This window comes from Notechis scutatus, chromosome 2, assembly GCF_049901735.1.
Source record: "Notechis scutatus isolate UNSWTSFEM ecotype Mainland chromosome 2, rNotScu1.2, whole genome shotgun sequence".
Classification (NCBI taxonomy): Eukaryota; Metazoa; Chordata; class Lepidosauria; order Squamata; family Elapidae; genus Notechis; species Notechis scutatus.
Genome location: NC_142010.1, coordinates 206564953 through 206590052, shown reverse-complemented (window position 1 = coordinate 206590052; position 25100 = coordinate 206564953). Strand labels below are relative to the sequence as shown.

Here is a 25100-nt window from a genome sequence, read left to right as displayed (position 1 = left end):
CTCTTCTCCACAGGTGGCTGAAACCCTTTTTCAAAATGTTTTTTTTCTTTTTCTTCCTACCATGGCTAATATTCTATGAACAAACTAGATTTTCCATTACTTGCTCTTAAATTTGAAATGTGCCTACCTAGCAACAATGTAGCTTATTAAAAATTAGAATATGTGGTATTTTTTTTAATTAAAAAATAGAAACGTTTTTCCTTACCTTGTCTCTAACGTCCAAAGGACATTTATTTGTATGGAGAAATTTAAGAGTTTCTATGTGACCATGCCGAGATGCCCAGTATATTGCATTGGATCCTGCCTGTCCAAAATATTTTATGATAGTAATCAACAAAACCATATATAATTTGAGCAATTTGTTGTATACATCCTCAGAATTATAGTTTGATGTCAGATAGATACAGGTCATTAATTGAAATGGAAGAACTTGCAAAATTGTAATTTGAATTAACTAAAACAATGTTCATAATCTACAATGATTACTTATAAAACACAGATATTTAATCTCTATCCTTCTACGCTACACTATCAATATGTCACATTTTATTTTATTAGCAATGACCAGTTTCCCACCTTATCCTGGACATCAACGCGGGCACCTCGCTTTAGAAATAACTGTAGCATCTGAATATTCCCACATCCAGAAGCAATCAGAAATGGAGGTGTTCCATGCTAGGGAAAAACAATAATGCGGAATTCTATAAGGATTCCATAGCAGTACAATTAGAACATAATACTATAGACTTAATAGTGCTCAGTTTTGAACTTATATAATACATTTTCTTATTTATTTTGGAGATGTTTTCATACTGCTTGATTTATTTCTATTAAATTTGGGGAGAAAACGTAAGCAACAAAGATTTGATCACAGATGAATCAATGCAGTGTTGTATGCTTGATGTTAAATACATTAACAGCATACTAGAAAATAATGCACATTTTCTCCAATATATTATAAAACATTCTGTTATCATATAAAAAAAGATAAAACAAATCTTTCCCTCATATTTTTAAAAACTGAGCAGACAACAACATACCTTATTTGGTTGATTGACATCATAATTGGTTAAAGACCCCAAAAGATGCTGAAGGCCAGGAACATTGTCATCATTGATAGCATGAATGATGGCCTTCATTACAAATGAATCTTCCTCGTCCTCATAAATTAAGCAAAATGAAGCACAGAGTTGGAAATGGAGAGGGGAATAGGAAATAAAAAGATAATTCATTTGAGGAATAAGTACCCTTACAAGGAGCAAACAAAGCAAAATAAGGGCCATATTGCAGTTCTGACAGGATTACTACATATTCTTAATAGGAAGTGTTCTGCTACATTATATGCATTAGAACCATGCATTTTCAAATGGCTCAATCTTGAAAGGAGTTCTTCTGTGTCACTGCAAACATCTAACATGTAGCAACTTTGTTCTAATCTAAGGAGATTTTTTACTTTCTTAAAGTGTCCATTTTGCAAGTATAAAGAGGTAGTGCATGAAGAAATATAATGAAAAGGCTTCAGGTCAAACAGGTTTACTTGTATTTCTTTTTTAAAATCTCATGTCTTTGCTCAGTATTTTTTAGTCCTTTTCTGTATTTTGTATTAAGTATCTGTCTCGTTTGCTAAAACATGTTCTAGGAGTAAGAAGCAAAGATTTTGCAGAAGTAAAAAAAATGTATAATTTAAATGTTGCAGTGCTGCAACAGTAGACTTATGTTTATGTCTTATGTCACAAGAGGTCAAGATCGAAATTCTGTTTGTTTAGTAATTGAATTGGCTTTAAAAAGTACCCCAGCTAGTAGAAATCATATTTACAATAATTAGAAAATCAGCAGATGGACAAAAAGAAAAAAGGATCACTCTGCAAAATTTCTTATACTTTTCCTTTTCAAGAACCAATTTGTTCAGTACATATAGCAATTATTTAAGAAAATAAAGTTATCCAAATTGAATTAGATTTTATACATTTGAACAGGCAATATAAAGGCAACATAAAGGCAATATAGTCTGCTTTAAATTGTAACTGAATTATATATTTTCAAACTATCCTAATTACTAAGAGCTACAAAGAGCTGAATTGAAATAACTGTTACATTCTTTCAGAAGGTAAATTTTATGTGAAGATAAATTCTAATTTAATTCTAAGTTATCTAGTAGACCTTCTATTAGGCTTGAAAAAGCTGCTTCCTGGGTTTAATTTTCTATCGTAGGGATTCCTTCGGTCTGTTTGGAACCAGGATACACAGACAGTGTGCGAGTGTTTGGTGAGACCCCCGTCATGCAAGTGGTAGCCGTATTGCGCTCGTGCACAAAGCTCCCTGCCATCACAAGAAACTATCCCCTCTCCCCCGGCTGCCAAGCCAGAAAGGTTGTGGACCACTGTTCTATAGTACAGTGATCCCCAACCTTTTTGACGCCGCGGCCCGGTACCGGCATCAGCTGGGCGCCACGGCCCGGCACCGGCATCAACTGGCGCCGCCATCTTTTGAAAAAGTGCTTCCGGTGAGCTTTCTACCCGAAAAGCTCACCGGAAGCACTTTTTTACCAAAAAGATGGCGGCGCCCAGCAACCAGCGGCCCGGTAAGACTTGTTCCGCGGACCGGGACCGGTCCGCGGACCGGCGGTTGGGGACCCCTGCTATAGTATATTGTTATAACTTTGCTGTGAATTCTTTAAATTCTTATTAATTTACTGTAAGAACCTAGAATTTTAAATGGTAGTATATCTGGCTCATTTCACTCATACAAATGGTAGTATGTCTGGCTCATTTCAAAACTTCATACAAATTATCACAACTTGGCTCAGTGTAGTAGATAAGCTGCATTTAATTTAACCAATAAAAAGATATAGGTAATCTTTGACTTATAACCATTCCTTTTGTGACAGTTTGAAGTTACAATGATACTGAAAAAAATAACTTAGGACCATTTTTCACACTTATGATGATTGTCAGTACCTTATGGTCACATGATCAAAATTAGCACACTTGGCAACTGGCATGTATTTGTGACGGTTGCAGTGTTCTGAGGTCAAGTGATCACTTTTTGTGACTTTCTTCAAGCAAAGTCAATGGGGATGCTAGATTCACTTGACAACCATGTTACTAATCTAATAATTGCAGTTATTTACTTAATAATTGTGACAAGAAAGACTGTAAAATGAGGCAAAACTCACTTAACAATTGTCTTAGCAATGAAAATTTTGGGCTCAATTGTGATTGTAAGTCGAGGGCTACTTCTAATTTCTTTTTCAGGGCTGCTCACCTTAGTATATTAAAGCTATAAAGCTAAAGCTGTTATGTACAAACAGTGCATAAAATAAAGATTGGAAAACTGAGATGGAAGCTCAAATATATTAGCTTTGTCTATCAAGATACTTTTAAGGTCCAGACCAACTCCCAAGATTCCTGGCCACCTTGCCAATTATGTTTATGATAGCTGTATTGCATACATCCCAAATTTGGGGATGGCTGCTTGATAGACATATCATTAATTTTTTACTAGTAATCCCTATGAAATCTGAAATTCAATTTATCAATACAGTTGAATAAAATTGAATCCTGATTTGCATATAACATTTTATACTACACCCAAAATTTCATAAGGAAATTATCAAATTGCATTTGTCTACTTACCAGAGTATCATCACTTCTGGCCACACTCATGTTACTTCTGGACAAAAATGATCTTGATAATCTTTGGCATAATGATATTAGACGCACTGATTGCTTTTATTAAAAAAAGAAGCAAACATTTATTTCTGAGAAAATTTATGTCACATGAGATCTATCATTGGAAAATGATATATTAAAATGTAGGTTACTAAATAATGATTTGTAGTTTGTTGGCAATTCAAAAATTTAATGAGAAGCAGCTTAGAACAAGTTGTTAAGTGTCAAAAATCGTAATTGTATCGAGAGACAGATATTTCCATCTCATATCCATTCTGGTAGTAATGACATTCTTTGTGGTATGTTATTGCTTTTGAAATTTTTATGCATATCTCATTCTTACAACTTGGTTACTTCCTTTTCCTCCCAAGCTACAATGGAAATGCTGCATACGTTTAGAAACCTACATTGCTCAGATTAATGAACAGATGATCTTGCATTATTACTAATTAAAAGCAAGAGACAGAAAATTGAATGCTTATATTATATTAAGCCACTGATCAGTCTTCTAATATGTTTGTTAAGATAGCACATACTCTCGTATATTTTACCCCAAAGACAAAGCTAAACTACATTATCGTAAATAATTATTAACCTTACTTTCCATTTTCTTCGTGCAGCAAACTTTTTGAATTTCTCCATATTTACTGCAGAGGCTTTTCTACTCAGGGCTTGCAGAGTATCTTTTGGCTGCGAGAAAATTAAAATAACACTTTGAAATGCTACTGTCATGGTCAAGGTTGTCAAATGTTACATATAGTCCAAGTTCTCAAATTCATGTTAATTTAGGAGGTAATGGCACTATGTATTAATGCATTATCAGGGTTTTCAATTCAATTCATTAATGCAATATCAGGGTTTTCAATTCAATTGTATAGAATGTAAAGGATGTCTGTTTGTGTTTTATTTTTATAGTTACAATGTGCACTGAAGATGGCATTTAATTTTGTTGTACAAGGTGCAATGAAACTAAATTAAACTACAAAATACTATAATCCCTAGTGTAAGAAGAAGAATTAGGGTAGAATTTATTGCCTGTCAACTACATAATATTCATAAGCAGTTGTTTTATGCAAGTGTGCAGTAAACATTGTACAGTATAAATGACTTTCTCTGACATGTAATTCCTATGGATCATCTTCTATTTGTGCTATATTTCTAACGGGTTCTTTCCTCTTTGATAATACAGGGCAAATTGATTTGGTTCAAGGGTTAGAATAACTATTAAAAATACACTAAATAGGAAGAAAACAATTCGGTCAGTGCCTTAGAGGAAGCAAGAAAATACTTGTATGCAAACAAAACAAACAAATAGGAGCAATAAAACAGGCAAACAGAATCAAACAATTTAATTTTATGTGTTACATGCTAACCTTGATCCATGGATGTTGCAAGCTGTCTTGAATAGTCATTCTCTTCCTTTTAAATGAGAAACAAGTTAATTAAGGCAATACGACTCTCTTATTCTATTTTCCTCACCTACTTATAATTTTACAACTGTAAACCCATTGAGCAGGATTTAAAAGTTATCTTCTAGTCCAAGGGTCTTCAAACTTAGCAAGTTTAAGACTTGTGGACTTCAGCTCCCAGAATTCCTGAGCTAACGTGACTGGAGAAGGAATTCTGGGAGTTGAAGTTCACAAGTCTTAAAACTGTCAAGTTTGAAGACCCCTATTCTAGTCCAACTCTAGCATTTTCAGTTTAGTAACCTATGAACTCACTATATCATATTAGCTCTAGCAACATCACACAGTACTGATCCTGGTGAGTTCTTCATGAAACTTTATTAAAACTTGTCCATTTAATACTGGAATATGATAAGTTAAAAACAAATAATCATTAGTGTCTCAGTGCAATTTTTTTCAAAGGGTTAATTTAATGAAATCCAGGACAACGAAATAGCAAACATGTCACTGGTTTCAAAAGAAATAAAGCTTACATTTAGAAACATAAATATTTCCAATTAGCTTGTTGCAGAAGGCACTTGGGTTATCATGCTAGAAGTATGCAATGCAGTTAGAAGGTAAGTATACCAGTTGATGAATTGATGAAAAGGTAGTCTTACTACCATTTGTTTAGTGACCATTCAATCATACTGAAAAAAGGGATTTATCACACTTATGACTGTTGCAGCATCCCCATGGTCACATGATCAAAATTTGGATGCTTGGCAACTGGCATGTATTTGACAGTTGCACTATCCTTGGGTCATGTGATCATCATTTGCGACCTTCTCAGCTAGTTTCTGACAAGCAAAGGCAATGGGGGAAGTATAAAATTTAACAAAAGATCATACCCATCACAAATAACCAATGAAAAAAACTCACTTTGGGTCCTTTATTAGAAGTCGCCTTATAAAATCTTTAGCTAGAGCACTGGTATTATTAAAGAATTCTTCCTCAAAGTCATAATTCACTGCAGATACATTGGCTAGCGTTTCTTGTTTTGTCTCTCCAAGAAATGGCGAAGCGCCACTTAATCTGCAAAAATTAATTTTGGCACAGTAAATAAGATGCTGCATGACTTGAATAGAAACATCTCAGTTCTAAAATCTATTTGGAGCATGTAAATTAGGAGTTAAACATCATTTCAGAGTATTTGGAATAAATAAACAGAGACATAAGTTTAAAATGGTTATGCCTTGAGCATAGACATCCGCACAATGGGATGGATCATATCAAAATTATTTTTTACTAATGAAATTACTAATTAAAATACAAATAAACCCTTAAAACTGTAAAATAATATTTTTATCTCCACCTGTCAAATAAATTTATGTGCCCTGTAATAATTTCAATTCAAGTTGATTAATATTACTTTAACATTCCCACCCCCTTCACTTTCACATAGAAAAAGGGTGGGAGGTGGAAAATCACAGCTTGCTTTCTTCTGTTGTAGTTTCAGTCGTGCTTAATGCTGCAGGCCAAAAATGGTACACAGATTCCTCCCAATTTGATCTTGCCTTTTAAAATATACAGATTTCTTCTGTATGTTGCTTTTAAAAAAAAACACAAGCTCATTTAAAAGAGGCAAAGCAAGTTTCCTGTTGAACAACTGTTCTCCAGTCTATCTCTTTATATGTTGTCTCTGCTGCTTCAACAAGCTGTTTCCTCCCGTTTATCTCTTTCATCAAATTTACAATAAAAAGGATGCTTGATAAAAATGCTCATTTTGGAGGCACCTAAAATGGTGGACTCATTACTTGCTTCATTCAAAATAGACTTTTACTGTTACTACCACCATCTCTTTCTCTAAAGCACCAGGATTTTTAACAATTTTCAAATAAGTTTCTTTAATCATTAAACCAGGAAGTAGAGACACTTAAAGTAATTTATATCTGTTTTTAAAATCATGTAAAATCCATGGTCCTTCAGATTATACCCTAAACCTCTGACCGTTTTTCTGTGTTGGCTGGAGTAGAATCTAACAATATTCAGGTTTCTCACTTCATGGAGATGAAAACGTTCATTAAAGACATACAAAGTTATATCCCCAAATATCAAAATAATGCTTGATACAGTTTACAACTCCATTCACTATATATTGAAGTATGTTTTCATGTAAGTATTTCTGCAAGTATTTCAAGCTAATTTCATAAGAAGATTTATATGATTGTAAACAGATGAGATTATCAGTTACAGGACTAAATAATATTGAGGTAATTACAAAAACACACACATTAGGATGTTGATACTTACAGAATGTAAGTTATTACACCAATGCTCCTGCAAAGAAATATGGGAGAAGGAGAAATGTATTTTTCAGTGCTAAAAGCCTCCTATGTAAATTACAAACAAATGCCAGAAAAAATCGAGAACTTACCACATATCTGCCTCAAGACCAAGTGGTTCATAGTTTACTATTTCAGGAGCTAAGAAATAAAGTATTTGTTAGTTTTTTTAAAAAAACAACAACAGCCATAAATAATAGAGTTTGATATGTATATGTGTTATGTATGGCAGCTGAAATATTCATAAATACATTATATTAACTATAAACATTACATAGAATCTAATTTCCACTTTCTAGAAAGAGTGAGGGAAAATGCACTGGACAGTTGGAACAATTTATATTAATTTTAAGAAAGTACATTAATTATTTAAAATCTCTGTTTGCAGAATGCATTTGTTCAATATATCCTGATTGAAACTTTAACAACTGTTCAATTGAAATTTGCCATAAATCTGTACATTTACTCTCAAATGTCACATTTCTATTGATTAGGTGGGAGGTAGTCAAAACTAGATCCATTTTAGCTCTATTTGGGCATGCCATTAAGGCTCCAATTTTATAAATACATGCTTGCCAGAGAGGAAACCTAACTGAATTCAGCAGGACTGAATCTTACAAACTGCAAATAGGCAATTCTTAAGAATCATAAGGCAATACAGACTATACACTGAAAATCTACAATAAATATTCTCCTAAATGCTTGCTATACAGTACTGTTATTTTGCTTATATTGTTTTCCTGATGTTCTTGGGGTTTTGGGGTATGTGTATGTATGAAATCAGATTTCAATTTATTATTTTAATTTCTTGTGTGTAATAATTATTGTTTCTTCTTATTAAAACATATAGAAAAACTACAGGTAGTCCTCGACTAGTGACAATTAGGAATCTTGATCATTAAGCAAAGCTCTGCCAGTTGTGGTCATTAAGCAATTGTGCATGTTAAATGGAATGTGAAAGTGCCTCGGAGGGTGCAGGAGGTTCTGGAGGGTTCAGCCCGGTCCCCAGCCCACCAGGCAAATAGCAGCCTGCTGCAGGCCAGGCCAGCTGCTGCTACCTTCACACTCTGGGCAGGTAACAACATCTTGCAACCTTTGCTGGTTTCTATTTAGGTGGTACTTTCCTTTTTTGCTTATGCTGTACTAAAATAAGTATAGAAATCTGTCAACCTTTCTCAAAATATATTTATGCATTGTTTCTTTTTGCTTGTAGGTACTGTAATATAAGAACATACTACATTGTCATTTCAACTTATTAAAAAGTCAAGATTATTTTAGAAATATTTATGGCCACTTAGTGACTTATTGTCAGTGGATAATAACTTAAAATTGCATATTGCCTCCACTTCTTTCTGCTTTTGCTTAATACTCATTTATATTTGTACTTAAAAATACCCAGACATTTTTATTTAGCTCTTTCATTTCACCTTACTTCAATTCTTGGATTTTTTAATTTTAAGTTGTTAATTGTTTTCAGCTTTTTTAAAAATGGTATCAATTCTTTATTTTCTTTTTTCATCTTTCCTTCCTTAAATGTATGATAGATATATCAAGTTTTTGTTACTCAGCTATATTTCCTCCTCAATATCATAAACTTTCCTGCTGTTAGTCTATAGTCCTTTTTTTAAATGATTCACATTCGAATCATTCAAATGATTTCAAATGATAATTTTAGTAGAGATTTATATCCCAGAAGTTCCTCAAAGCAGATGAAACATACCCAGTTCCATTTAAAAAGTTTCAAACCTACTGAACAGCTAGAGAGAAAAAACAAACAGGCAAAACAAGACAAACACCTTTTCACAACTGACACTTTTAAATACACAATAGGCCTACAGCACTCCATAAGACAATACTTGGGGCAACACCCAAAATTAAATTTCATTTATTCATTCATATAATTAAAATGAAATATAGTTAACAGGATTTATCCTTAGTCACATATTAATCCCTTTCATCATAAATTAGTGAATAATTTGATACCTAAATTAAATACTATCTTCCAAAAATCTCTAGCAATAGCACCAAAAGCTTCCATGCTTAATATAAAAAAGCTACTATCATAATAGCCAATATTATTTATCTTATTTATTTAAATATGCTGCCACATCCATTTTGTGGTTCTTGGTAACTGACAACAACTAAAATTAAATTTATGTCATCCTGAATCATGAACAAAAATCTAAACTGAGTAAATATATTTGTTTTAAATCCCCTCTTTAAACTACTAGATTCTACAATGGAAAAAGCAGAGCAAACTGGCATTGTGGTTATGGACAGGCCTACATTTCATACTGCAGCTTTTTAGGACAGGATATGCTTTCCTGGCTCTTAAGAAAGTAAGAAAAGTACAAGATGAAACAGAATGACAAATCTACAGAGAAGATGCCACTTATTTCCTCCCTTCTGACATCAGAAGTTGTGGAGTATATAACAAGGCCTTCAATATTAGGTTTAGTTGCTGAACAGCCAGTTTTTAAATTCCTAGGCCACACATGTCAAAGCAATTTCTTTAGTTAAGTCCATGTATAAACTTGTAATAAGTAAGCTATTTTATTATCATCATAAATATGTGTAGGGAATTGATATTCAATTATTAAACTAGAATTCTGGGAATTGAAGTCCACAAGTCTTAAAGCTGTCAAGTTTGAAGACCCGTTATAGAGAGTAACTAGCCATGTTCTGTTTCTCCAAAAAGGAATGCAACTAGTACATCAGCAAAAGCTTGCAAAATATGCTACATGCTCTTTATTTCAGTTGAAAGTTCAGTACCTGATTAAATCTATCCAAAACAGAAGAAATATCATTTCCCCAAACTGATAAATCATTAATCAACAGGAGTTTTATTTGTATGGAATTACTCTTATCCAAATTGTTACTTATTCCGGATACAGATTATAAGGATAAATGTAAAGAAGAAACAGAATGGAGTATAATCAGTTCATAATTAAAATCAAACTCTGGGTTCCCCGATGATGTATCTCAGGAAATATACTACTGTGGTGATGTTGAACAGCAAGGAATTATTTATCAGATTTTATGGGATCTATAGCATAATTCTTGTAGTGCTACACACACACAATCTTCAATACAGTACTACAGAGGTCCCCAAACTTGGCAACTTTAAGACTTGTGGACTTCAATTCCCAGAATTCCTCAGCCAGCAGAGTTGGGAGTTAGAAGTCCACAAGTCTTAAAGTTGCCAAGTTTGGGGACCCCTGCAGTACCATATCTAATGCTAAAGATTAAGACAATGAATTTCTACTTGGAAATGTTCTTAAGAAAGGCCCCCACAATCTCGCACTCTGTGTCATACAGTGGTAAAATAGCTACTCTGGAAAGGATATTAACAGCTCTCTTCATTGCTTCTCCTCAACAAATGAAGTTTGATAACATTAATTCTATTATCTTCCTCAGTCATACATGGCAGATAGTTAGAATAAGAGTCTAAGGAGATGTTGGGAATCAGGATGTAAGTAATTCATCCAGTAGCCAAATAGGATTTTTAAGTGAAAAAATGATTTTCATAAACTAATGGAGCTGGTCCTTTTGGGGGGCATTTTTCCCTTTTAAATGTAGGTATCTGTACAACAAGAAAGGCTAATACTGTTGTATAAAATTCAGACTGCAAAAATATATATGCACATACAATGTCTACAAGAAATTACCCATATACCTATACTGCTACATGCACTGAAAAGAAGCTGAACTGTGTCTCCAATCACCCAATTTTTAATCTCAGTACAGAAAGCAAAGGACAAAAACAGGACTAAATTAACCAAAGATGTCATTAGGTGGACTATCAAGAACATGTCTGCCTAAAACTATCAGACAAATTTTAATAGTAGCAAAATAATGAAATATAATACTTACCAACAAATTCAGGTGTCCCAAAAATATTCTTAAACTCATTGCTGAAATCTATTTTATGTGCTAAGCCAAAATCAATGATCTTGATGTGTGGTTTTGGTACATTTCTATCCAGCAGCATTATGTTTTCAGGCTTCAAGGAAAAATATTGATTGTACATGAGCAATTCCAAACCACAGTCCTACTTTATTAAAAAACAACAACAGATAAATTCTTATGGGTAAATGTAGTCCTTTCTTGACAAGAGGTGTCTGCAGGATTGAGGCTTTCATCAAAATGACAATAGTAGTATTGCACTGTTGTGATGCAACTTTTATCTGAGTAGACTTTGTAACATTGTACATAGAAAAGTGGTAAGTAAGCATTTCATCATTTATCCCATCTTGATCACACCTGAGGCCTGGATTTTTTTTAATCTCCCCCTGGATTTTTTAATCTCCAATAAAATAAGTTGGAAAAGTACCAATATACAACTATATGCATACATATGAGAGTTTCCCAATGTATACTGTGTACAGAATATCTATAAAGATATGACTCCAGAAATGTAATCAGTAATCTATTATATCCTACTTTATTCTAATATTCCATTACAATCTACATATAACTACATACATTACAGTCTTGGCATATAAAGAACCTTTAAAATATCTTTGTTTTCCCGAACAAAACTTTATATTAGCATTTATTCTGGATACCCAAATTGTAAGGGGTATTTTATGTAGCATTTCCATTGTTCAATGTACCTTAAGATCAAAATGTGCAATTTGCAGAGAGTGCAGATACTTAACACCATTAAGAATTTGCTTGAGAAATTCTGTGGCCTCTTCTTCAGTCAAAGATTCCTTTTCAGCTAAAAAATCAAAGAGTTCCCCTCCTGCAACGCTGTAAAAAAATAGGAGCTTTAATTATGACTTGAACACTTTTCATTTAAAAGAAAAACCAAACCTGAAGGATTCTATACACTTTATGAAGAAAAATATCTACTCTTAAAAGCTTTAAGATTATGAATAGATTTTGAAAACGATTAAAATGTTTAATGAAAGTTGCCAAGTATCAAATAAAGATTTATAAAGTTTTTTAGCCTTTAAAAATCTTCACCTCAGAAATATTCGGTTAAATATTTTAAGGTTTTTTTCATGTTACTTTATTTTAGCAATCATGTTTTAAATTTAATTTACCAAAATCACTTTTAAACAACAGAAAAAAGCAGAACTGGCAAATCTTTGCAAAAGAGAAACAGCAATGTCATATGTTAAAAATAAACATTAGTTTAAAAAATAGAGTGTTGAGCCTTAGCCAGCATGAAAAATATCTACTTTATAGCACATTTTTCTGATTGATCCAGACAAATTACTTGTGTGTCCAATAACACTTGGCCAATAAAAGAATTCTAATTCTAATTGATATTTCTCCATTCTATCAGTTTTTCTCAAGTTAGCAATGAAATACTGCATAAGGTCTCTCTTTTTACCATCATCCTAGACCAGGGGCTCCCAACCTGGGGTGCTCTTACCCCCGGGGGTGCGAGATGATATTCCAGGGGGTGTGAGAAAAGTCCAGGTAAATAATAGGATATTGGCTATATGTTGGCATTTTTATTTATTATGCAATGGATTAACTTTGTTTTCATTTTAGAGTTAAGTATCGTTATTTAGTGGCCGTCACATACATAGCTGAAAAGATTCAATCCTACCATATATTTAACGCGTTCAGTAGTTCCTAAAGTCTAAATTTCAGGGGGTGCGAGGTTCGAGTGAAATTTCTTTAGGGGTGCGGGGTGAAAAAAAAGGTTGGGAACCACTGTCCTAGACAAAGGATGCAACTTTTTAAGGGGACCAACTGAGTACTTCCTGAATGGATGTCATGCTAAAGACTACAATCCAAACAACAGGCAGAAATGCAACAGGCAAATGAACTCTGATATAATTAAAATATCAACTATACTAATATTTAATATTAATGTATTATTAAAATTACACTGTTAATTAAATATAGTTAATAGGTCAATTTCTTATATACTTTGATGAGTCTCTCTCTTAAATAAAAAAACAAAAACACAATTTGTTGACCCAGCTTTTGTTGTATGCTATCATGGGCTGTAGATCTGTGTAGTTGTCTTAACATATGAATGTTGGAAGTACTGGCTGGAATGTTATTATATGTTCTTAATAAATGAGGAAGCTTATATGGAAATAGGTTTGCACAGTAGTCCCAGAACATTTGGGCTTTAAAGACAAATACCAGTATTTTGAATTGTGCCTGAAAATAACTGTAGATTGGTCAGACTTACATAAAATAAGCACAGTATGTTCTCCGTGATCGGTTAACAATCTGGCTGTTTCATGCTGAACAAGTGGAATGTTCAGTTTTCAAAAGCAGTTGCACAAAAAACATCATGTAATTCAATCTGGAAATAACCATGTATGTATGACAAAGTCCAAATTCCCATTTCTACTTATTGTAGCCACTAAATCTAGTCCAGACCCTTTACAGGGACAACCATTTTATAGATACCATCCTGTTTTAAAAGCTCTAATCAGATGCTTCTGACTTCTGCTTTGGGAAGATTTTCTTAGCTAAGAAGCATTCACATTATACAGATACCACGTCTTATCTTGTGACACAAAAACCCACCAATTCTAAACAATTGATGATACAAAGAATATGGTATCAGCAACCACTATTCAATGTGCAATATAACCTATTCAATTAATGCTTCATAGTGTATTTATGATCGTATTTTTTCTGTAACAATTGATTATATCCCTGGAATTGTTAAGACTCGAATATGAAAACATATGCAAGTGTCTCAAACATGTTCTGTGCTCAAAAAAATATGTGATCAGCTCCTCTTTGTACAAGGCTTTTCCCTCAGTTTATTATAACTTTATATTTTCTATTCTGCCAATATTTGCAATAGAGTTTACAGATTTAAAGAGAAATTTTACACAAATTATCCAGTGATGGGCCACAGCAGGAGAGACACAACATCCTGAGCTTCGAATGCTATACTATAGATATATTACCACCCCACCACCACCAATAATAGCAATATGTTATTGAACATAAAAGGAGGAGCTATTTTAGGTTATAGCATCTGTCTTACTCAAGCTCCATTGAAAATGTAAGTACTTTTCTTTTACTATAAATGAAAAATAAATGAACCACTGTATTGATAGTGATTATCTATACATCAAAGCAAGAATCCATTCAATACAAGTTTTGAAACCATTCATGGCTTCAAATTTCTAACATTTTTATCAATATAAATGTTTTGCCCAGCACATGTAATCTGTGTTCTGAGTAAAGAAAATGTATTTTAGAATTTGTATCAATGAATAGAGGGTACTTAAAAGAAATTATTTATAGTGATTGTTAAAAGGCGAATAATGTAGCATATTTTAGTGTTATGATTAAGACATCTAGAGCATAACACTTTGAAGTTATTAAATTCTTATGGTTTACATGTATTACACCCAAAAAGCTTTTTTTAAAGAAAGCAATTTAAATGTCTTTATTTTATTGCAAAGGCTCAAAGTACTTATTATGTTTTTATATCAATAAAACAAAGAAGGCCCATAGCAAGTTTACATGAAATTCCAATAGGTTTTTGATCTTTAAATTAAAGATCTCACATAAATAAAGGCAGTTAAATAAAAGCAGTTAAAGAAAGATGCTTTCTTTCTTTGAGAAGAAAAGTAGATTACATTATACCAGAAAATAATATCTTTTTTTTTTTAGCAAGCAAACTGTTACCCAAGCTATGGGATTACAAACTATATCCCACAAGATATAATTATAGGTCTTAAGCATTTAATGTGAAACAGATTAGCTTAGAAAAACAGCATTATCTTTCTTAATGAATTAGCACCAACATACTTATGCTTTTATTAATGAACCAATTAAATAATTAAGGCACTATCTAAGGACATTGTCTATGGAGATTTTTAATCCCAACGGTTTTAAAAAATTAAAAGGACTTTCATTGAAAGTAGTCAGAAAAATCAGCAATGTTAACAAAGATTAGATTAACATGATAGATTTTCATATTAGCAAATCAGCTCATTGTATAATTTATTCATAGAAAAGATTTAAATTTGCTAGCCTTCTTTTTGCTTGATAAATGTTAAAAACCTTTTCTTGCTTGGTAAAGTATTAAAACACGATATAGGAATCTTCTATCTATTGGATGTAAGGACATTATAGATGACAATTTCATCATTTATAAAAGACATATGCTTTATCAACTACATGTTCACCATTTAAATGGACTCTAGAGAACAATCTGAAAGTGTTGCTTGGAGGTGCAAATCTATTCTCCACACAAGAAAAAAAAGAGGATTAATTCCTATCCAAGAAAGTTCTCTGACTGGCATAATACCTTCTATCACTGGAGGTCTAATGGAGGGAAAGATTTAAAATCCCACAAAAATACAATAATGTTACTTTAAGCCTGGATACTATCTTGGATATGAAGAGCTTGTTTTTCATATCTACTATAAAACTAATCTTGAATTGCTATCCTTTGTTTATAAATAGCTAGGATTTGATTTTTCTATTTTAAAGTAGACAACTCGTGCCCCACAGGATCATCATTTCAAAGGTATTTCTTTATCTAAACAGAGAAACAACATGACCAGGAGTCAGCGTTGGGAATGACAATGATTTCTGATTTCCTGCCAACTTCCCCCTTCAGTTTCCTTAAGCCTGCCTCCCTCCCTCCCAGAAAGAAAACATGATAAATCATCCAGGATTCAACCTTAAAAAGAGAATGAGAAGGAACTAAAAGCAAAACTCCTGCCTGGATTAGCATTTGGAATTCCATTTCTAAATATCCATGTTAAGTGGAGAATGTTCTTTCAACTGCAGACAAATCTTCTGAAATTAAGTGAGTAGCCAAGATTTATAATAACTAACAACTAATACAGAAAGAACATACAACTTAATGTTAGAAATATCCTAAAAAACCCCAAAACATTATCAACTGAAATTTTCCAGAATTATTTTTTTATTTAAACATATAGCCACCCATTTTATATGAAACTCTGGGTGGCTCCTAATCAGCAATTAAAACAATAATAATAAAACAGCGTAATACATAAATATATGTAAAATATCAATATTAAAAACCTGGTAGTCAAACATCTGACAGACTCTCCGTCATAAAAATCTTCTTATTTCCGATGATATACCCTACTACAGGTGTGAATATTCTGACTGTATGCTTTATTTAATTTATTCAAAATTTCAAAGAAAATTTAAAAAGAGAAACAAGGTCTCACATTTTACAGCATTTCCATAGCAGTGCACATATTCTTTAGTGACAATTCCGTTCATTTACTTCAAATATATCTGTCACTTGTTTGTATGACTGTATGCTTTAAATGCATTGGAATTTTTTCATGTAATGTTAATTCATTTGTTCTTCAATCTTTAAAAAAGTGATACGACATTTTCTCGCTTGTTCATAAGTGCTGAGAATTAGCCAATAATTGCAAGAACATTCATTAGTGGGAACAAATGTTGAAGTTAAAAATTTTCTATTCTACTCTAGAACTGTATAGATCATTCAATTAAGTGCTCTAAAGCTTGGCAGGTCCTCAAAGCCAACATAGCAAGCTTCAAGTGGCTATGGCAGCTTCAAGGAACAGATCCAGCAGGGTACTTCATTTATAAGCAATGCTTGCCTGGAAGATTTGCACAAGCCTACTCTATTAATTGATATTCTTTAATAGAATTGTTTTTCGTTTATTAGAACACCACATACTGCTAAGTATGGGTAACTTGAGCCCACAGTCTTATACTGTTGTATCATATGATAACAGAACTGTTATAGTTCTGAGAATTATAGCTTTATGTTTCCAGCAGGTTTTGAAAAAGGAAACTGATGAGGCACATTTCCAACATATATGTCAGAAATGAACAAGTTGCTTCCTTATGCCATTCAGACCTTAAGAATATCTGGCTCTCTTATTTTGTTCAGATAGGCTTTTATAGTTCAGTGAATGAACAAAAAGCACAAGGGAATACTGTGGAAAAAAACTGGTCTCATATTTGTGAAAATGAAAAATATGCCACTGAGTCTGTTGCTTTCAGGCTGTTCAACCAAGAATAGCATTCTAAACTAACCTGATGTTTTGCTCTTGGAGAAGGAATTACAATGGGGGTGAAGAAAGTAGAAGCAGTTGACACTAAGGAAGAGGAAAAGTTAGAGTGGAAGAAGGGATTTTGAAGAATCAAGGTGGAAGGGAAATAAAACAGGCTGTGGCCATAGCTCAAGTTTCCTGTGCTGAGAAAAAGAAAGCACAAAAATAATTTACAGCCTGAAAACAATTTGTGGCATTTTAAAAGATGCCGATTTAAGGCAAGGAACATTGCTTCCACCATTGCTTTGGTAGAATGAGAACAGTGATTTTCAAAATTTCAGGAATTATGCAAAAGAAAGCAAATCCACCGGTTTATTTGATACATAGATTCCTTGCCTTGGATTAACAACTCCAGCTATACTAAACCTAGAAAATTCTACTCCTGCTATTCCACAAAAGCATGTACTAATATTTTTGTCTGCAGACAGAAGCCCCTATATTAACTGTTAACAAAAATTAATGGTCTTTAAATATAGCAAACCATTTACAAAATCAGTTGGTCCCCATCTGCTTATACCAACTATTCTCCTCAAAACATACTTCTCTAAAAGAGACATTTCATTCCCTTTCATATACAGGTGAGAAAGAAATAAGAATAACAAGCAGGGAAAGGAAGAAAACAGAAGCGATGGCGGGAGGGTGGGGGAAAGGAAATGAGAGGACAAAACTGGATACTAATGAGAGGGAAAAGGTAGGCGGGTCAAAAAAGAGAGAGGCGTTATAAAAGTTATAATTCAATAAACTCAGCTCTTTCCAAACAGATAATCTTCAGAATTAATTTTCAAAGGTACCCATACTTTGCAGCACACGAAGACAACGATCCCTGCTAAACATGCCTTTATTTTCAACTGCTTATTCGATTCTTATGAGCAAATATAGAATGACCCTCCCAATGCAAAGATAATTACTTGGGGGGGGGAAGAGGAGAGGGGATAATCCTCATTTTCAAAATGGATACAAAAGCTTCACTTCCAAAATGGACATTTTAAACAACTTAAAAATTACTTACAGTTCCAATATAAGAATTACATCCATTTTACTTTCATAGACATCATGGAGCGTGATCACATTGGGATGCTGGATTTCTTTTAATATGTTTACTTCTCGTTCAATGTCTTCGCGACTCACTCCTCGACGACTGGACTTTGTTCTTCGTTTTTTAATGAATTTTGCAGCATATTGTGCCCCAGTGGTCTTCTCACGGCATTTCCTTACTATTGCAAACTGGCCACTAAAAAGAAGAAGAAGAAAAGAAAGTAGTGCTTTTTCAGGTATAACAATATCTTGGTGGAAATAAGAACTGTTACACAAAAGTACAGGATGTTGTCTTGTGTTGACTTTGGTCTATGGGTGATTTACCATTAGTAAATCCTATGCGGGAAATACAGAAAGGTGAAATATAAATCACATCAATCAATAATGGAGCAAAGCTACATTTTTTTTGCATTTATCCTGGTTGTTTTAAGCTAAAACTTTTTGCCAACACATCCACGTTTTAAATATAGTCAATATTTAACTGCAGTGCAAAGGATAAGAGAAAACACTACAGCTCTATCAAAATAAAAATATGTGAACAGAAAAATATGCCTCTTTTGGGAAAGTCTTCAAATTAATTTAAATTTAATCAAAATGTATATTTGTATTAGAACTTCTATTACATTATTTCCTTTTCAACTTATTCTCTCATTATCAAAAATACTCACAAAAAGATTAAAATATAAGACATTCCCCACCCCAATTTGACTTTTGCTGTCAGGCTTCACACAGGCAATGTATCTATATTATCTAGAAACTCAATCTTGCATTCCATAACCAGCAAACAACAGAAACTTCAGACTTGACATGATTAAATAAGATGCTTTACTGCAGGCAAGAATAAAGTTACATGCAGTAAATTTGTGTAATGAACAGCTCTTTATATAGGCCAGCCCTAGGGTTAGATCTTCAGCCTTTCCTAGCTTTTGAGACTGGGATAAATCTGCTCTCTCTCTCTCTCTCTCTGTGTGTGTGTGTGTGTGTGTGTGTGTGTGTCTAATTAGTTCCATCTGACCTCAACACCTGTGATTCCAATCTCACCATCTGAAGCCACATTTCTTTCTATAATTAATTTTTAAAAAGAATTTTTATGATTGTAAACTTTATACTTTATTATAACATTACACTATACAACAACGTCTACATCCTTTTAACAGGCCACTTATAATCTCCATATATTTGGCATTTGCAGAGCACATTAAGAGAAAGGCAGGGCTGGATGAATCAAAAGTTGGAATTAAGATTGCTGGGAGAAATATCAACAACCTCAGATAAGCAGATGATACCACTTCTAATGGCAGAAAGTGAAGAGGAACTAAAGAGCCTCTTGATGCGGGTGATGAAGGAGAGTGCAAAAGTTGGCTTGAAACTCAACATTAAGAAAATTAAGATCATGGCATCCAGACCTCTCAATTCCTGGCAAATAGATGGGCAAGAATGGAAGTAGTGACAGATTTTATTTTCCTGGGCTCCAAGATCCCCGCAGATGGGGACAGCCAATAAATTAAGACGCTTGCTCCTGGGGAGGAAAGCTATGGCAAATCTAGACAGCATACTAAAAAGTAGACACATCACTTTGCCAACGAAAGTGCGTATAGTCAAGGCTATGGTTTTCCCAGTTGCAATGTGTGGCTGTGAAAGTTGGACCATAAGAAAGGCTGACTGTCAAAGAATTGAGGCCTTTGAACTGAGGTGCTGGAGAAGACTCCTGCGAGTCCCTTGGACTGCAAGGCGATCAAACTGGTCAGTCCTAGAGAAGATCAACCCTGACTGCTCTTTAGAAGGCCAGATCCTGAAGATGAAACTCAAATACTTTGGCCACCTAATGAGAAGGAAGGACTCACTGGAAAAGAGCCTAATGCTGGGAACGATTGAGGGCAATAGAAGAAGGGGACGACAGAGAATGAGGTAGCTAGATGGAGTCACTGAAGCAGTAGGCATGAACTTAAATGGACTCCAGAAGATGGCAGAGGACAGGAAGGCCGGGAGGAATGTTGTCCATGGGGTCGCGATGGGTTGGACACGATTTCACAACTAACAACAACAACAATAGAAACATTAAAATCATGTCAATCCTGGCAAAACAATTATTTGGTTTTTTTAAACATGTAAATTTTACAGATCTGCTTCAAGCAGGTTCTCTATTCTTTCTTTTCTTCTTTCATTGGATATGATGACGGTATGTGGTGCAGGGCAGTTCTCTCTGGTTGTGTGAAATTGAAAAGAAACTGTGATTTTTCACATGGGAGTTGCCAGAGAAAGAAGGATTAAAAACAGAGAAAGAAAACTTACAACAAATTGGGATTAAAAGCCTAAATAAATAAATAACTGAAATGATCAGGGGATTCAGAAAGAATTTTTAGAAGTGGCTCAAAGGATGCAGTTGAAACTGAGAGCCAGGCTGACAAAAAGGTTTTCAAAAATTTTGAAACTGTTTTATACAATGCAAGCTTTTTTTCTTGGCCTACACAATTTTTCTCATTTCATGTTGCTTAATTCTACTTAATATCTGTCTACTGGTATCTATCTATTGGTGTCTATCTACCTATTTACCTATCCATCCAAATTTTAAGCAAAATAAATAAATAAATCCAAACTAGAAGCAATATTATGAGAATCAACCAAATCACAATTCAAGAAAAAACTTGGATTTTATGCAAATATGTGTAAGATCTTTGGAGAATATGAGTTTGGATAACCGAACAAAAGAGCAATAAAAAGAACACATGAAAAAATGTTAGGTATACTTCATTCAGAATTTGGGTAACAATTGCAGTACAGTTAGAAAAGTGGTTAATATGTCAATGTTAGAATTTGGAGGTCAAATAAGTACACCAAAAAACATATCCAGGGAAACATGAATGAAAATTAAAACTTCTTAAATGTGTGTTGACTTTTTGTTTGGAAATAACTTTTCAATTCCCATTTGAGCAAGAAGGGAAAGCTTGTTTGAAAATATAAAACCCCTGCAAGGAAAAAAAAAAGAATATTTATCAGCTATACTCTTTCAGCATTAGTTACAGGATTTCTAGTAGGAACAAATGTATAAGGTATTGCAGTATTCACTTCTAAGAATCACCAATATCCCCAGATATATCATAAAATGGGTGTGTAGGGCATGCCATAGCATCACTTTACTAAGCATGTGCCAAAACTGACACAAATAGAATAAACAATAGAAATTTAAAATCAGTGTAAAACTTGCTGTAGTGTTAAGGAACCATTGATACCAATCAAAAATAATGTGAAGAAAAATAATTAGTTTATATAAAGATCAGATATATCTGCAAGTCTACTTCTTAATCATGATACTACCCTCAAAGTTAAAACAGTTCTGATATACTACTATACCACGTCAGAAATTAAAACTGATTTGCAAATCATAGTTTGTGTTATGTTATTGATAACTCAGCTGCTAACCACTGAGAAGTTAGTCAGTTTAGGGACACCTAAACAAACTCTGTTTTGAGCAGATGGAAAATAAAAACAGACCAGCAATTTTCTCAAAATACAATATGCATACTGATTACTCCCTTCTTGGCTCATTACCAGTGATAAACTTGCAGCATTCCAATGATCATATGAGCCACACTATTACGAATGTACAATCCCAGAAGGATCACCTATGACAGCCATATATGAGAGATCAAATTAAAAATGATCCATTTAAAAATGATATTACAACCATTTTTTCTCCCAACTATGATTAAGAAATCACATTTTTTTTTCTTTTTAGCTGCCTGGGACATCATAGAATTACATTTAGAAATACATTTTTAAGGTTCTTGCATGGTTAAACCATCTGTCCATTGCAAAGTTGTATAGGATATTTTTACAGGTATTGTTCTAAAATCACATTTAGACATTTGAGAGAAAATTATGCAAATTCAAAATGGCTATGATCATGACAGAGGTGGTATTCAGCAGGTTCTGACCAGTTCTGGAGAACCAGTAGCAGAAATTTTGAGTAGTTCGGAGAACTGGCAAATACCGCCTCTGACTGGAGATTTTACAGTATCCTTCCCCTGCCACGCTCACCAAGCCACGCCCACAGAACCGGTAGTAAAAAAATTTGAATCCCACCACTGCATCATGACCACATGAAAACATTGATTTATCAGAGAGAAAATAGATACAGCCCTCAACATCTTTTTAATCATTTCAGCTTTTAATTCAGACTTTAAACATTATTTAGAAAAATCTTGTAACTATCAATAAGTTCAAGTAAAATTTCTTCAGATGTCTTCCTTTTTATCCGTTGTAATTGCAATACATATCAATTGGTAAGGTAAACATATACGGGACTGTGGTGGTAATGTAATTATGATCAGCCATATGATGTAGCTTAAATTTGTGATTTGGACAATATGATTAATCTATTGTAAGCGGAGCAAAAAGCCTTTTAAGTTAAAAGTTTATTTGTCCCTCTTTAAAACAAACAAACAAACCCTCCTCCAACTTCCTTCCTGAATCTGTATAATACAAAAATTTGCCTGAATTGTTTTACAGACTATCAGCTACAGATATTTCTGTACTTTGAGCTGTATAAGTGATATATCACTCCAATAGTAAGGGATGCGTAGACGTGTAATAAACTTTCTATGAGTTAGTATAACATGTTTTTAGAAGGAAATCTGTAGTATTAGGAAGTTTAATAACAAAGAATGATACTAATAACACAAGCAGTTCTGCTACGCAATTTCTATGGATCCAGTATCTCGTTTCACACAGCTGCTTCCAGAAATCCCATGAGATAATTATTTCTCTATTATTCAAAGAACAACTCGGAGAATCTTAATACAGTACTAACTTAATGGGTATGTGCCATTAAATCAGTTAATTCACAATCATCACACAAATAGGCTCTATCCAGGATGTGAAGAATATAATATATTATCATCATTTATTCCAGTTATAAAAATTCAGTCATTAAATAAAAAATATACATTAAGAAAAAATTAAAATAAATTAAACAAATCCACCCACACATATTAATTTATAATTTTGCATAAAAATAGGCTACTATGTCTGATTGTATATTTGCATAGTTGATCAGTTTTTATCACAAGGTGTGATGACTCTAAAAATATAAGCTGAAGGTAAAATATTAAGATTTTATCAGGAAGCATATAATACATGCAGAATGCTTCCAAAGTTGCTGAGGAAATAATTTTTTAAAATTTAGATTTTAAAATTTCAAGTTACCTGATGTTTTAAAATCACAAAGACATTGAGAAAGAAAAGCAGAAGGAATCTACACATAAATGTTTCCAAATGTGAATTGTAATATAAACTGTCATGCAATAATTTTGACATTAAATGGAAAAGACTATGTCTACTTTCATAAAACAAGTAAGTAAGATGTATAGTATTTCAAATGGAAGAAAGCTCTGTTTAAACAGTATCTGCATTTGTTAGAAAAGACATGCCCAAATTGCATTAAAAGAGCCTTTATTTCAATTTCTTTTATTATAAAAACTAAGATCTGCTGTGCTTTTTTCTTCCTCTCTTTCTGTCCCTTCCTCCCTTTTTATGTCCTGTTTTTTCCATGTGGAAGCCTCAGGACAAGGATAGTTTTCTATTTCTAGTCTTATAACTCTTTGTTTTTGTCTGAAAAGCAGGGTAAACACACCCACAAATAATAGTCTCCATGGCAAATGTCCTATTTCTAATGCTACTGGAGTATTATGAACAGCTTCAATGAACTGAAGAATATGCTCATAAAAAACTGCAAACAGAACAAAATCCTTGAACATTGGATCTACTGAACTAAATTTAGGATTACTAGATATTTGCCCAGAAAGAATGTCATATATTACACTATATAATTAAAAAGTCATAATACTTTAAACTTGTTTTTTTCAATACCCCCCTTTCCAACCTGTTTCCATACTCATTGAGTCATAATTAGGTGATCCTCTAATTCCCACAAGCAGAAGAGAATTCTGATGAAGATATATGCCAAAATAACAATGCAAAAAACCAAATTTCATCTACTACACATGAATACATTTTATCAGGCCTAGAAGCAACAGAATTCCATTTTTAACCAACACAGAGAAAACTGTTTTCTTTTGTAGTTAATATTATATATTTGGGTACTAATTATTCTTCCCATGATATAAACATGGTATAATTTATAAACTGAGAGTCAGTTTAGTGTAGTGGTTAAGGCATCAAATTAGAAATTATGAGACCATGAGTTTTAGTCGAGTTTAAGCATAAAACCAGTTAGGTGGCCATTGGCCAGTCATTTTCTCTTATGAGGTAATTCTCTTAGGAGGTAATTGATAACTATTTCTGAAAAATCTTGCCAAGAAAATTGCAGGAACTTGTCCGACTTGCCAGGTACTTTCCGAGAATTGAACATGATTGACTGGAATAACAATAATGCATACATATACACATACATAGAACTTTTTATATCGTCTGCGTGCAAACAGGCATAACTATGACATGTTCTGGAATTGGATTTTATAATCATATTGGTCAGGGATAAAAATTAAAATCAGATATATTTCATATAGCATATGCAATTTATTATTATGGGGAAAAACCAATTGGCAAAAATTGTATCAGATTGTGAGACTTTGAATCAAAATTTGTTAGCACTTCTTTTTAAACCAGATTAAGTGTAACTATAAC

The 25100-nt window shown here is 33.2% G+C and overlaps 1 protein-coding gene across 4 annotated transcripts in view; it reads right to left on the bottom strand.

Annotated features, from left to right (window-relative positions):
• DAPK1 (death associated protein kinase 1) overlaps positions 1–25100 on the bottom strand; it is a 67693-nt gene that overhangs the window by 27878 nt on the left and 14715 nt on the right. For all 4 annotated transcript variants that reach the window (XM_087957904.1, XM_026674607.2, XM_026674600.2 and 1 more), the window contains exons 3-14: positions 18430–18651; positions 12018–12156; positions 11275–11404; positions 7494–7542; positions 7370–7396; positions 5999–6151; positions 5045–5090; positions 4272–4361; positions 3636–3728; positions 1041–1160; positions 577–675; positions 206–304 (exon numbers count right to left, since the gene is read on the bottom strand). In XM_087957904.1, the coding sequence (XP_087814030.1) occupies positions 206–304; positions 577–675; positions 1041–1160; positions 3636–3728; positions 4272–4361; positions 5045–5090; positions 5999–6151; positions 7370–7396; positions 7494–7542; positions 11275–11404; positions 12018–12156; positions 18430–18651 (1267 nt within the window). The remainder of the gene's footprint in view (positions 1–205; positions 305–576; positions 676–1040; positions 1161–3635; positions 3729–4271; positions 4362–5044; positions 5091–5998; positions 6152–7369; positions 7397–7493; positions 7543–11274; positions 11405–12017; positions 12157–18429; positions 18652–25100) is intronic.